Source organism: Oryzias melastigma, linkage group LG7, assembly GCF_002922805.2.
Source record: "Oryzias melastigma strain HK-1 linkage group LG7, ASM292280v2, whole genome shotgun sequence".
In the NCBI taxonomy this organism is placed as follows: Eukaryota; Metazoa; Chordata; class Actinopteri; order Beloniformes; family Adrianichthyidae; genus Oryzias; species Oryzias melastigma.
The window spans coordinates 15134505-15149492 of record NC_050518.1 but is presented as its reverse complement, the minus strand read 5'-3'; the positions used below and the strand labels follow the sequence as shown (position 1 = coordinate 15149492).

General features: G+C 37.7%; 2 protein-coding genes across 4 annotated transcripts in view; one reads left to right on the top strand and one right to left on the bottom strand.

Annotated features, from left to right (window-relative positions):
* The first annotated feature begins 2645 nt into the window (after positions 1-2645).
* LOC112159372 lies at positions 2646-4888 on the top strand. Of its 2 annotated transcripts, none has more exons than XM_036212804.1 (4): positions 2646-2751; positions 3891-4040; positions 4569-4692; positions 4774-4888. In XM_036212804.1, exons 1-4 carry the CDS (start codon positions 2661-2663, stop codon positions 4820-4822), a joined length of 414 nt encoding a protein of 137 aa, XP_036068697.1. In that variant the 5' UTR covers positions 2646-2660; the 3' UTR covers positions 4823-4888. The 2 variants fall into 2 exon arrangements, with proteins under 2 accessions (XP_036068697.1, XP_024149179.1); XM_024293411.1 differs by lacking the exon at positions 2646-2751 and adding an exon at positions 2758-2912.
* A 2014-nt stretch (positions 4889-6902) lies between these two features.
* Positions 6903-14988, bottom strand: part of LOC112158993 (adenylate cyclase type 6) — a 49959-nt gene continuing 41873 nt past the window's right edge. For both annotated transcript variants that reach the window (XM_024292739.2, XM_024292738.2), the window contains 11 exons: positions 14804-14891; positions 14603-14719; positions 14366-14524; positions 14102-14277; positions 13708-13734; positions 11673-11702; positions 11420-11552; positions 11014-11277; positions 10728-10932; positions 10530-10654; positions 6903-9650 (listed from right to left, as the gene is read on the bottom strand). In XM_024292739.2, the coding sequence (XP_024148507.1) occupies positions 9522-9650; positions 10530-10654; positions 10728-10932; positions 11014-11277; positions 11420-11552; positions 11673-11702; positions 13708-13734; positions 14102-14277; positions 14366-14524; positions 14603-14719; positions 14804-14891 (1453 nt within the window). In that variant the 3' untranslated portion in view covers positions 6903-9521. The remainder of the gene's footprint in view (positions 9651-10529; positions 10655-10727; positions 10933-11013; positions 11278-11419; positions 11553-11672; positions 11703-13707; positions 13735-14101; positions 14278-14365; positions 14525-14602; positions 14720-14803; positions 14892-14988) is intronic.

The window sequence follows — 14988 nt, the reverse complement described above, 5'->3', positions numbered from 1 at the left end:
TTGAGATTTGAAGATAACTTTAATTTACATTGATGGAAAAACGTTTTAGAAAAATACTTTATGATTATAAAGTCATTAAACTACACATTTTAGAAATTAATTAATATTTTAATTTTTTTTCATTCTTTTATATCCTTGGGAAATTTATTGAGTCTACTAAAAAGCAAATTGGATTAATAAATTACACCTTTTTTATTTATCAGATTATTTTTTGTTTGGCTTTGTATCACTACAACAGAATATTAATCACCTTAAGATTTTTCTTAACATGTTCAAAAAGGAAAAAAAACTAAATAAATAAAAGTCAACTCAGTTAAATATTTACCTATGAGTCAATCGTGGGGATGTTGTGTCGTTCACCTTACTCTTACTAATAATAGCTTCCTGCCAATGTAATAAGTGACTAAATCAATGTGGGAAAAGTCTGTCAAATAAAGACAGAAATATTGTCTATGAGGAATGTTATATAAAATAAATTTCAATGTGTTTTTGCATTGATAATAAAGTGATAATTTCTTCAACAATGCTCTGAAACCGTCACTTTTAAAGTGAAAAATGACTTTAAAAGAGTAGCTAAAGCTTAACCAATTAAATTTAATTAATTAAAAACACGAGTTCATTTCCTGTTAGACAACTGCTTACATATGTGGACATATAAACAAAGGTAATTTTGTTCTTAAGATACAGTACCACTGAGTAGTGCCTTTAAGGCCTGTGTCACATCAAAAATCCTATTTACTCTAAACAAAGATAGCATTTATACACCATTTATTCCACATTGTTGTTATAGAAATATATTGCAAAACTAGTTCCTTTAACATTAAAAACGACCCATAAGTGAAATCTGCATGACCCTCCTCAAAGGATGATTTGTTCCAGTGCAAAAGCGATCAAAATTATTTCCCTCACGAACGTCAAATATTCTTTTAAAAATATATATTTCAAGTAGATTCTCTGCAAATGTAATATTTATAACATCCTGTAGGAGTTGCATTCAGAGAAAGAATGACAAGAATGAGGAAATAGAAAGGTTGCACACTTAACTGCAAAGGCTGTGTGGTAACATGAGCTGTCACAAAAGTTGCCAACATACATGTTCCCTTTGCGGATTATATGGTGCTGCTTTATCCTCATTCTTTCTGTGGTATCACCTGGTACAGATCAGTGACAGTGCTTAGTTTTACAATTTGTAATTGTTTTGACTTTCATCTGTGTTATGATTAAGCTGTGCTCTAAAATTGGTCCTGAGCTATTTTAGAAATCCCAGAGCACTGTTTTTATTTTACGAGCACGGTGACTTTGTCAAACAACTAGAAAAGTTATGAATCATATTCCCAGGAGAAGCAGCTGCTCTGCTGCAGATCTGCTCTAAAGTGAGGTGCAACACACATCTGTGCTCATAAATGCAACTATTACAACAGGGGTTCAAAATTTTACCATTTGTAACAACTCGCAGTTGTTTAAAATGTTTAAAAATGCGAATCTTTGTCAAGTTGAATAATAATTTTGATTATCATAAAGTTTTCTATGTAATTTCTTGTAAAAATTTAAAGTTTGATTTTTATTAAATTGGTGCATTTGAAAAGTTTTCATAATCATCACTAATCTGTATTTTAATAAATCTAATATTTCAAATTATAGAAAGATTATGGGATGTATATAAATGTAAAGGATGTACACAGATTACAAACAAAGTAGATGGCAGAGGTTAAGTTTGTCCAAAATTTCTGGAGCATGTAATTTGCCAGGATGTGACATAAAATCTGCTTCTGTGAAAGCACCAACAATGCATTAGGTCCATTAAAATAAAAATAAAAAAAATCAGGAAGATCACAGAAAACACAACCATTTTGATTTAAAACAAAAAATAAATCAGTTTAATATTGAATGATAGCACAAACCTTAACACAGGCCCTCTTACTAGAACTCTAGAAAACTCTGACTTTACAGACTTCACCGTTCAGATCATAGACTTATATCTAACGGTAACTTTAGAAAGCACAACTCTGAAAGTTTTCCAAAAATGTTGCTTCATAGTTAAATCAACAGGAGTCTGCAACCCAATGCACATTTATTCCTTCATTATAGCTCTTTAGTTTTGATGAAAAATACAAAAACATTTATGGAGATAACTGGTTTGCAGTTTATAGGTATTTGCTCTAGTTTTAACATCTAGGTTGCTCTACATTTTAGCATGTAAAACGATAGAACAAGATATATTCTATATTTTCAGAGTGATTTAATATTTTAATACATTTAAAGCACATATTCTTATCTTCAGCTGCAGAACAGTGTCTAGTTCTGCAGGATTCTGAAATAAATGTGTCTTCATTTCTTTTTAAAAATGGGATTCGTAATTGCATTTAAAAGTACAAGGAAAAAAAGGACAAATGTGCATCGAAGTCATAATAATAGAAAAAACTTTTCGTGATTTATTTTTATCTGGTAAATCTGCTGCAGCAGGAGGATCATATTTGGCACAGTGTATTTTATTTTGAAAGGATGTGCTGCTGTCAAAAGTAAAATACGTCAACATTGTTATAAAGAAATATATTCCACAGGTTTAATTCAATTATTGTAAGTATATAAAAAAACTAAACTATAAAAAACTGTTGGCTTAATAGCTACAAAAACGAGAACGTGTATTTTTTTAAACAATTATGAAGTGGGATTTAATTAGTTTCTCCTTCCTGTTGGGACACAGGGCGGGGCTTGTTACCAAGGTTACGCACAAAGCAAAAAAGTTCAGAGGTATTTTAAAGCTTGTTGTTTATATATTAGTAACAGCGTCGTGGGTCGTTGTTGTTAGCGCTTGAGATACACAATGTATTTCTTCGGTACAACACAGCTTGGCTATCAAAACCCGATTGGCATAACCACGATAAATGTCCAGAGAGCGTCCCGCTCTGAAGGTAAGAAGCTGGGCTGCGGTTTAGCTAATGAAAGCGCGCTCCTACTGCTGCCCATTTGTTTATGGCTCTAAAGTCACTGCAGCTTTCTAACTAGACCCTTACGGCGCTGCAAACTATAAATTATATACAATTATTTCATTATCCACCCCGTTTGTCCATAAAAGTTCATTTATGATACAGTGGAAAGTACTGACATTGTTAGCCGGTTAGCTGACAACTTGTTTATTCTGTAGTTACTATGGAGCACACTTGTTAGTGTGTCATAAGTTAATCCTTTTGCAAGAAAAAATAAAATAAAATATTGTCACTCCATGTAGGGCTCCTGACCTACTGACTTTAAACTAAAGCTAAAAGAAAATTGTGAAAAATTCACAAATATAAGATGATACACAAAATAAATTGATGACTACACAAGTTCCTTACAAGTAAACTGTAAACAAACATTTGAAAATACTGGGGAAATGTTGTTATTAATGTCTAAAATGTAAATATCTAAATAAAATATGTCAATTTCATAAAAAAGAAGAAAATATTCTATCTATCTATGGGCTTTTATGGGGTTTTATAATTTATGTATATTTTCAAAATAAGCTGTAATTATCAACATATTTTTTCTTTAAAAAAAATCATTTTTTTCTATTGACTCCTCACAATATAATCAAGTCATCTTTGAATACGAAGCGCTAAAAGAAAATATTTACAAAAATATGTATTGGTTGACAATAATTCCAAAAAACATGTTATAATTGGTACTTTTCATGGTCATTACATTTTTTGATCTTTTGATATACATTTAAGTAAGATCATTTTTGGAATAAATTCAACATCCTTACCTATCGGTTTATCTTTCCTCACCAAGATTTCTGTTTTGCATTTAAAAGTATTTTGCTTATTGCTCCAAAAGTCAGTTCTTGCAGGATGCTAAGAGTCATAAACTGTGAAGCAAAAAGTTTGCAGTATAACATATTTTAATCGTAGATGGTGCTCAAGTGACAACAGGAGTCGATCCACCACCTCAAGAAAGCAAAAGAACCTTTCTGTCTTCGGCAACTTTACAAGCTCCCAGCATGCATCACAGGAGCAACAAACAATACGGAGAGATGGTCAGACTGGCTCGAGTTCCTGTGTGTGAGTAGATAACAGTGCAATACACACACTCACGTTGACAAAACAGTAGGTCCCTCTCTGTTGAGATCCCACAACAGTTACTGAATTCGCTTGAAGCTGGTTTCAAATACAGTTTCACGTGAATATTTGAAAGTAACCAATACAAATTCTAAGTTGCTTTTAAACTGCTGTACAACAAAATCCTGTAAAAAATATCACTCAATAAAAAGGGATTTGTTGCACAGCTTAATGAAGTATCACTGACATCCAATCAAATCTGGAACCGTCAATCAAACGTCTACATCTGTACAGGTATATATTGTGTTTAGCTTATATCTTAGGTCATCGTCCTATTAGAAAGCCTATGACTGAGACTAAGCTTTCCACACTGGACACCACGTTTCACTCTAAAATGCCTTGACAGTGTTGAGATATACAGATTTAATATTGTGGTTTTTGTCTGTAAGACGTTGTTCACAGTTGTGTGTCAACTTCAAATGAACACATTAAAATGAGCATGGACACACACTAATCTCCTCTTTCTTGCAGCTCCAAAGGACTTGTACGTAGCGCCTCTGACAGGCAACCAGCAGTATGGATGGATGGTGTCGGACAGTCCTCAGCCATGGACTCAAATCAAACGCTTTCCCAGAAGGAACAGTGAGATCTCAAAGTGAGTAACTATGACCAAATCCTAATTTTATCCGCTTGTCTTCTGTGTTTCTCTGAGTTTTATGTAATAATGTCTTTGCAGGTTTGTTGAACAAATGTTAATGACAGACCGGATGTTTAGCCCTTTTTGATGCAGACACGTAAAGCTGGCGTCAGCGTTGGGAAGAATGTCATAAAATAAACCAAGTAGAAACACATTTGTGTACTTTGTGTTAAACTTTGGGCTAAAGAACACACTTTGACAAGTTGTGATTTCAAAGGACGAAGAAGCTTTTGCCATTGCCAATCCAAAGTCTTTGATAAATCGGTAAGAATAGTACATCTTGTTGTGAAATAAAACTCTTTTAGAAGCATTCTTGTGGACCGCATGGATAACCATTGTAGAGAAATGTGGTGAGACACTGGAATAAATGTCCAAGATTTGATCCATTTTGTTCAAAATTCAACACTGGTCTTGAATCCTATTGATTCAAAAATGCATCAAACCACATCGGCCCCAAAATTACTTTAATTTAGCATCTACAGCAAAGCAAAACATTTTTTTTCATATTTGGTAGTATTTTCAGGTATCAATAGGTTACCAGGTTTCAGGAGTTTACTGTATTCTGAAGACACCTGTCGTACTGTCACTTTACAAAGAATGCTAAAGCTCTATAAGATATGTGCATGAACTCAACTAAAACATTACTGGTTTTAGTTGACACAATATTAGGTACTTCGTTTTTATATGGGAGCTTTCAGTCTAGCATAGTCTGGAAGGCTCAATTTGTTGGAAAAGCTGGAAAAGTCTTCATCTTTAATTGGTTTGGATGTTTTTTTACACAAAGCAAACCAAGCTGCTTGGAAACATCTTGCAATTATAAAATCTGCTTGTTTGGGGGCGAGTTTGTCCAAAGTAAACTATTGTTTGGTTGGTTTTCAGTTAGCTTTGTTCTGTTTTCAGGTATTTTTGTATTTTTGTCAGACATAAATGGTAGAGACACAGACATCATCTGTTTTTAAGCTGTTTGTGGGATAATTTAATAAAATATGTAAAATAATAGTATATCCATTGACATAAATGAAGATGGACAAAACAAGGCTGTGACATCACCAATAGAAAAGGCCTTACCTCGAATTCCAACGAAATGAAGTCATTTTAGTTGCCTTTTTTCCGTGGTACGGATATCTCCCAATTTTGCCGTTTTGGGACCAGACAACGTTAGTAAGCAGTGATTGGTCCAAGAATCTGTCAGTCAATTGCTTTGAACGTTTGAGGTGGGGCCAGCGGGCATCACATGCTCTTTTTGAGGCATCTGATTGCCCAGTGTATAACTTATATTAAAGAAAATATATCATGAAAAAAATTTGGTTTAGCAAGAACATTTTAAAAAGAGACACCAGAGCAAGAATGATTGTTCTGACAAACAGGATGGCTGAGTAATAACTTTGTTTTTTCAATAGAAGTCTATGGGATTATGGCTTTCTTGGACCAGTGGGTACTTCCTGTTTGTAGCGTGAGGGGGAAGGGATAATCTGTCCAGTTCTCTCCATGTATTGCCTATGAGTACATCTTAACTTTGCAATATACATCAAATTTACCTAATGCATGGGAGTCTTATCACTGTCTTTCCTGGTTCTTTGAATATTCCATTAAGATTCAAATTGTAGTAAGTCGCACTAGGATTCACTTGCAAGTGAAGCCATTTTCTTTTTTCCTTGCATACAGTTTGCTTGTTTCCTCAGCACCAAAGTCTGGTGAGCGTTCACATATGCCAAAGGAGGTTGGCTGTCATAAAAGGAACAGTTTAACAGAAAAATATTCAAAGTGACAAATTTCAGTATCATTTATCACCTTTAATGCTTTAGAATTTTGAAAGTCCTCACCCAAATGTTTCCCTGCTGTAAGCATTTTAGCCAGTTTTAGTTCTTATGCAGGAATTGGGTTTGGATAATGGTCTCTATTACATTCTTCTAGCCCCAAATTACTTAGTTGTGATGAGTCTAAAACTTTTCCTCATCTGCACCAAAGTATGTGGGATTTAAAATATAATTTTTGTATTCCATTCCATACATTTCTTAGTATGGATTCTAAATTAAGAATATTTTGGAGTAAAAGTATTTCAAGGAACATTTTTTTATCCATTAAGGTTGTGAATCAACCAAAATTGAAGGGAAATATAAACTGTGATATATTCTATAATTACTATTGCAAAAATAACCACATACACATAACATTTTTTTGTTATTTATTTATTTTATCTTCACGGGGAAATGTTATTTTTCTCTTTGTCATAGTCCTCAACTCTTTTTGTCTTTCAGCTTAGCAAAACACTTCCCCTTTCAACTCCTCCAACTCAGGGAAAATACAAATTAAAGAAAAGAAAAAAAAGAAAAGAAAAAAAAAAGAAGTGCGGAAGGATTTATCAGGCCTGAGCAAAACACTGTTTCAGTAGTATGGGTACACACTTCCTCCCCACTCCCAATTCCCCCCGAAAAAGCATCCCAAGAGTTAACAATCAACACAAGTCTATAGACAGCCAATAGAAATAGAATACACACAATGAACATCTTTATAAGTTTCTGTTCATTCTATAACCTTTTGCTTAGAATTATCTCTCATCATTGGTCATTTCTGCCCTCTGGTGCTGCCACCACGCCTGAGCCCGGATGTCATTGCACAGGAGGGACCAGATGAGCCGGCTTTGGTACGAACGTGATCAACTGTTGGCTGCCAGTGCTGGGTGAGAGGGAAGAGCTAAGTCTGTGCCGACTTCTTCCAGCTGAGCTGGAGAAACCAAGATCATTGCAATAATGGAAAAGTTGACCAAAAAATATATATTTATACCGTCAACAAGCCCTTAATCCTTTCACTCTGTCTGAGCATCCATAGGCAGGGTAAGCAGGCACATGTCTCTTAATCTGTAATATTTGAAGAAAAATGTCTCTTTAATTAAGGCAATCAAACTAGTCCTTGTGTTTCAAGCAGTGGAGGGAGGGTCAATAAATGCAGAGGCCTGCTTATCCTGCCTTCTCTTCCTAACACACAGCAGGATGGGGGGTGGGGGGTTTGTTTCCACTGAGAGGTTCAAAGTGTGGAAGCAGAGGGGCCCCTCACTGTTAGACTGAGGGGGTTACGCTGCCGCAGTGGTCGGAGCAAAAGAGGTGCGGGGAGCGATCCGTTTAAATCCTACGCTGTGCACATTTCAAAATAAGATGCCGAAGCAGCTAGTGGTTATGGTTCATCACACGTGGTCTCACTTATTGCCAGCGGAAACGCTGTGGCGCGCGTCGGGACTGCACAGCGGGTTCAAGTCACGGACTGCAGTTGATCAGTTGGTACCAGCGAGCTTGAGCTTTTAAAACTGGCATTTTCCCATAGAAAGCGTGCTGGTCTTTGATCCTTTCTCATCGGAATGGAATCATCATTAAGCATAATAATTAACCAGAATCATCATAATCATAACAACATTAAGAATATACAAATGATGGATACAGAATCGATACAAAATACCCTACGCTGAAACAAACAAAAATGAAATGAAGATACCACAGTCGGACATGCTTCAAAGCAGTTAAGTTTGGCAAGAAAGCAGTTTTGCTGTATCATAAAAACCTCACAGTGAAAATAGTTATGCCCCCTCAGGATTACAAAGCACAGTATTTAGTCAAAATCAATAGATATTTTCTTCCTTTTCGTCTATTTCTTCTTCATAGAAGAATCTGGCTGTTTTGATGCCACTGCGTCGAAATCCAAAACTTGCTCTCCTGGAGGCTCTGGAGCAACTCCCATGGATCTTAAACCCCCTTCACCACAAGTACCTTTTCTAAAAGGGAACAATTCTGGTTATACGCCACTACAATGGCTGCTCACGCTCTGAATCACCGACCTGGCTCTTAATATCCAAATGCTAACTAGATCTGTCCCCTCAGATGGGATTAAAAAATATACATTACTTAAATAACATCCTTTGTTTAATTTCACGCATTTCAATATCTCAGGGCAATATCATAAATTTCGACTTAGAAATCTGCTCTCTGCTGCCATTAATGACAGACAAAATAAATAAACTCTACATATTCTATGAAAACTATGGAGCAGCCTTCGCCGCCAGCAGTCGGGCAAAAGGACGGAAAGCTTGAGGGCTTCAGCCTGAAAACCAGGAATAGAGATCATTGCTGACACCAGCAAGAACACATCAACATGTCTTGCCTTGCTTTTAGTAAATACTTTAGTCTTTGGTCAATATATTCTTCCTCAGTTTATACATATAGCCATACACACACAAATATGCATGTACATACACACTTATAAACCGTGTAATAAACTGGATATTTGTGCACGTATGTGTTCACACTTTTTTTCGTCAAGGACCTTTTAGCACAAAACATTGAGATCGAAAATAAATAGTAAACGCATAAACAAAACATGGGTACCGGTTTGTCTTCCATGTGAAACGGAGTTATCAAAAAAGAAAAACAAGGGAAAACAAACGTAGCCTTATGTACAGCGTAAATCTTCTTTAGACAAAGGCTAAAAGGCGTTGTTTTGAACAAACAGACTTTGCATCTTTCAAGAAGCCTGAGAGAGAGGCTAGACATGAGAAAAAACACGTGTCCTTCGACATGTAGGAGGGCCAAAAAGGCTGCCAAATGAGAACTTTTCCCTCTCTTCGGGGTCGTTTTCGAAGTCTTAAAAGTTTGCTGTTGGTTCCCCCCCCCCCCCTTCTTTGCTTGGGATTCAAGTGATGGCGGCTGTAGTTCTATCGGTGGCGACTGTGAGTGCTCGCCAAGTGGTGCCCGTGTCCTTGCACTGGGAATCAATTCCAGCATCTGCTGCTGTGATGGCTGCTAACTGTTAGGTGGCGCATCGTTCAGGAAGTAAGTTGTCATTTCTCCTTTCCCTTTGACCTTAACAACCCCGCGACACTCAAGCACGTAGCCTTTGCTTGAAAGCACCTGGAAGAGGTCTGTAGTCACCTGGAAGGAAATGGAAATAGAGAAGTGTTTAGATGAACTGGATGAAGAAATTGGAATTGATTTCTAGTATTTTATGCAATTAAAACAAAAAAATAAAGAAGTCAAGTAAACAAATATACACTCAGTGGTCACCTTATTCGTTACACCTGTCCAACTGCTTTTCAACACAAATTTCTAATCAGCCACTCATATGGCAGCAACTCGATGCATTAAGGCATGTAGACAAGGCCAAGACAACCAGCTGCAGTTCAAACCGAGCATCCGAATGAGGAACTGAAGTGGTGATTGAAGTGACTTTGAACGTGGCATGGTTGCTTGTGCCAGACGTACTGGTCTGAGTATTTCAGAAACTGCTGATCTGCTGAGATTTTCAACCACAAGCATCTCTAGAGTTTACAGAGAATGGTCTGAAAAAGAGAAAATATCCAGTTCTGTGGATGGAAATGCCTTGTTGATGCCAGAGGTCAAAGGAAAATGACCAGACTGGTTCTAGTTGATAGAAAGGAATCAGTAACTCAAATAATCGGATCCATCCTGCCTTATATCAACGGTTCAGGCTGGTGGTGGTGGTGTCATATTGTGGGGGATATTTTCTTGGCACACTAGGTCCCTTAGTACCAATTGAGCATAGTTATAATGCCACAGCATACCTGAGTACTGTTGCTCACCATGTCCATCCCTTTATAGCCACAGTGTACCATCTCCTGAAAGCTACTACCAGCAGGATACTGATAGGTTTTTATACCCAATAAAGGTTCTTTATACTTTTATGGTATGGCAGTTCTGAAGGTAAAAGAAGGTCCAACCCGGAACTAGCAAGGTGTGCCTAATAAAGTTTTAAAGTCCTTACTTTTGCTATTTTAAGGACCTGCTGCCTACCTGTATGCGGTCAGGTACACCTGTGCTGTCCATGCGACTGGCCACATTCACTGTGTTTCCCCAGATATCATACTGGGGTTTCCGCGCCCCAATAACCCCTGCTACCACTGGCCCAATGTTCAAACCTGTTAACACAAACACACCTTTAATTTCCACACTTTTCTGCTGCACCCTCCTCGAACCTTTGCTTTGACATACCTATTTTCATCTGGAAATTGTTGAAGGAATGCTCATTGATGTATTTCATCTGTTCCCGTAGTCTCATAGCATAATCTGCCAGGGCAGTGATGTGAGAGCGGCCCTCTTTGTCATAGGTGGAGTCGTTGAGACCAGAGGCCGCCATGTAAGTGGAACCAATAGTCTTGATCTTCTCTAGCTGCCTGTACTTATCTTCACTGATGATCTGCCAAGTAAAAGAACAACAGATTGTGTTTAAAAAAGTACAATTTCTAAACAAATTACCAATCAGATGCATGTTTCTTACCTCATCAAAGTCAGCGATGATCTCATTGAGCAGCCGTAGACACTCCACTCCCTCGTTGTTGGCCTCCAGCTCCACGTAGAACTCAGAAAAATTGCTGATGGAAGCGAACATGACGGCCACACACTCACAGGACTGGTAGTAAAGCTCGTCGTTTCGCCGCTCACGAGCCAAAAAGTGAGCAGCAACATCCTTCGGCAGGATATTATGGAGGAGGCGGCGATTGTAGGCTTGGAGTTCCTCCATCTCCTCCTTCTCCTCCGTGGCCTAAAAGGAGATTGGTAAAGCTTTGATTCCAGGTCAAGGCTGCGCATATTGTTTATATTTGGTCAACTTTACATTGAGTGAATGAATCCAGCTGGGCTAAAGCAGACGGATGCTGCCCTCTAGTGGACTTGTGCGTTTATACCTGCAGTTTCCACAGGAAGTCAAGGCGAGCAGTAGATTCCACTTGCTGTGCGTGCAGGTACAGCGCCAAGACGAAGACTGTGAGGATGACCGGGGTCATGACCCGCAGCGACACTTTGGTCACAGCGTATGGGCTGCAATGAGATCACAGAAAGAAATGAACAATGACTCATTTTATAGGGACAATAATTGAATCTAAGCTAGTCTACAATAAACTATACATTCAAAAACAGACCATTAGAAACAAGCCTTACCACTGGTTTGTGGTTTCATTGACGCTGGACCTAACAGGACACACAAAACAGTTGTTTACTTGAGAATGCAATTAAAAAAATGAACCTAAATACATTTTTACAGCAACACTTCTAAAATTAAAGAAGCAAAAAAGTTATATTAGGTGAATACATATTTAGCATTTTATTTATGATTTTAGTGTGAATAAACTTCCGTCTCACAAAACTATATTAACACTCACAGTTGTTACACCATGTTCACATGCAAGCATTACAACATCACAACTGTGACATTTGAGAGAAAGGAGTGAGTTTGGAGAGTTTCTTTTGTTATCAAAGATACTAAGATAATATTTTTATGGATTTTGTGAAAGAAGAATTACATTTGGAATGACCCTAATTGAGCTCTTTCAATTAGAGGTTTACAATTCTGATGGAGAATTTTATTATCTGGAACTGAATAGAATAGACTTTATTTGTCATAGCACTTGTACAATGAAATTGTTGTGGTAAGACCTGATAATCTCATTTGCTAGACTTGCTTAGGCAATGCCTTAGTTACCAGTACTCTTATGGGGGGATGGACCTATACGGTTACATTGGGTTTTACGGTTGTCCAGGACCATGAAGGGTCATAGACCAATACATTCTCAATCCCATCTCGTCACATATGGATGTATGGTTCTGGGCCGTTTCATATCACTTTTTGACATTTTGGGTTTCCCCAATTAGTCGTTTTTTTGACATTCAGGCTGTTCCCATTAAACCAGGGGTCCCCAACCTCCAGGCCGTGAACTGGTACCAGTACCGAGCCATAGGGACAGGGAAAAAATACATACGCTAATCAGGGGTCACTAACCCTCGGAACACGGACCAGGACTAGTACCCTAACCCTGTACTGGTTCCTCGACGAGTTGGAGACACACAAAATGTCAAAAAATGACGTGGAGGAGGCCCGACCCATTCGTCTATATGTGACGAGTATTGAGTAAGAATATGTCGCATAGACAGGTGCGGCCACATTCTTACAGGAGAGTTCGAGTGTGCTTCGCAGTTCCCTTGAGGCACAACTGGCCACATCAAGGGAAATGAAAACAGAACGTACGATTGTCGCGTGTGTGGTGAGTGTATTGTGAAATATTTGTAAGTAATAAACTAAGTTAATTATGACATAGGGGTGATGCTGTTGTACGGTGCCCTTATGGCACTCTAGCATTAGTACTGACCACACGCAAAACGCTACGTGATACGTAAGTGCCTTTAGGACACCTGTGGAATGCTCAAACACATTAGACTCTGATCTGATTGTCTAATTTCCTCACTTCTAACAGTCATGCAGCGTTCCTTTCCTTACCCATACATAAGTAAAGGAGCTGCATATTGTTGATTTCATGACAAGAACTTGCAGGTCGGTAGAAATTTGAAAATGGACCACATTTGACCAATGGTACATGTGTCAAAGTCAAGGCCTGGGGCCGGATCTGGCCTGCGAGGTCATTTTACCCGGCCCTCAAGATCATTTTATAATATTATTATTAATAACAGCATACGTTATCTTTTGTAATTGTGACCGGATATATTTTATGGAGAGTAAGATCTTTAGTTTAATTTTCTAATATAAAAGGTTTTTTCTTTTAACATTCACTTTATTTCTACTTTATTTTTTATAATTTTGACAAAATATATTATTATGGAGAGTATAATATTGAAAGTTATTTAAGGTTTAAGTTGATTTATTCTGGAGTAATATTCCGGTCTGTTTTTATTCATATTTATGTTTAAAAAGTTACATTTTTAAAATTTAAAAGTTTTAACAATTTCGTTTTTTTATGTGTTCAATAAATGTTTGTCCTGTTCAGCCAGTGACCTAATGGGATTTTTGGGATTTTGGCCACTGGATGACTGAGTTTGACACCCCGACCTACGGGCCAGATTTTGGACATGCCTGACTTAAGTCAAAAACTGTAAATAATTGAAAAAAAATCAATCGATTTATCCATCTAAGTATAAAAAATGTACAAAAACATGTAAAATTGTAAGTGAGTTGTGAACTTACCACTGAGAAACAGTTTCGTTCAAATCACTAGAAAATAAACAGGAAAATCATGGTTAGAAAGTCAACAGAAATAAGTAAGAACATGTAGGAGGATTAAGACATAAATAGGTCTGTTTGATGCATGTGTTTGTCATTAATACTAGTGGCTACTGGATACCTAAAAGTAAAAATCTAATATCAAACATTTTCACATTTAAGAAATGGTTTTTCTGTTTATTTTAAATAAGTTCATCTTGGTTGAATGTGTCGCTCATCTGTGTGATTAGAGAATCAGCACGACACATGATGATGTTTTAGAACGTTAAAGAAAAAACAACACCATATTTCACATTAATGATGTGTTTTTATGTGCTGTGTCACGAGTACACATCTCTCCTCGTGCTGTTGCACTCACATGGCATTGGAGGTGACAAAGAGGTCAGCGTTGTCAAACAATGCTACTTGTGGCCACTCCACCAGCAGCAAGAAAGTGAACTGGATAAGCAGCATGAGGGCGAGCTTCCCAATGCTGCTGATCTGCAGGAACACGGAGCAGGCCAGCAGCGTCAGCAGCACGCTGTAGCTGAAATACTGTGGCGAACGGGAGACGAACTGCGTCAGCAACAACAGATCACAGGGAAAGCGCGTGGAAATAGACGGTTTTTCATGATCCACTCACTTCAGGGAAGGGGCAGGAAGGGCCTTGGCTCGGACAGATCTCTAAACCCCCCTCAACGGACACATTCAAGTTACGGATCAGGCAGGGCGTCACCAGCGCGGCAGAGGTGTTCAGCTTCTCCGCAACGCACTCCGCCAAACTCTTGGTGTCACAGGCAAACTTTAGGAGGAGCAAACATTTAAGAACTCCATAATTCCCTTCTTTTTTTGTTTAGTTTATAAGGAAGACTGATCTTACCATATTAACAAAGGCAGAGATAAAGACGAGAATTATGGAAAACACCCCAACCAGCGTGCTGTTGGTGCGAGACTGAACAATCTTCTTTGAAACGGTCTGCATGGCAGCTGGAAACAGCTGGAAACACGAATGAGTTTGTTTTTTTTATTACACATACACACTTGAATAGTTTGGTCATTGTGTTAGCATGAGCTCCAGTACCTTGATGCAGGAGTATATGGCACAGATGAAAAGGATATTGGCCATGATAAAGAAGATAGACACGTAGATTCCCAGCATTACTGGGGTGCTGGGGAAAGAAGGCAGAAACACAACGTAAAGAAGTATTTTCACTTTTTTGTGTGTTTTTTCTTTTTTTTACTTATTTATTTTGAGTTTATTGTGGC

Bases quoted from the DNA above. Each gene is read 5' to 3' on its own strand.
- LOC112159372 (XM_036212804.1), top strand. From the start codon at position 2,661: ATGAAGTGGGATTTAATTAGTTTCTCCTTCCTGTTGGGACACAGGGCG. The intron at 2,752-3,890 runs GTATTTTAAAGC...TTTTAATCGTAG, and splicing joins CAAAGCAAAAAAGTTCAGAG to ATGGTGCTCAAGTGACAACA. The intron at 4,041-4,568 runs GTGAGTAGATAA...TCTTTCTTGCAG, and splicing joins ACTGGCTCGAGTTCCTGTGT to CTCCAAAGGACTTGTACGTA.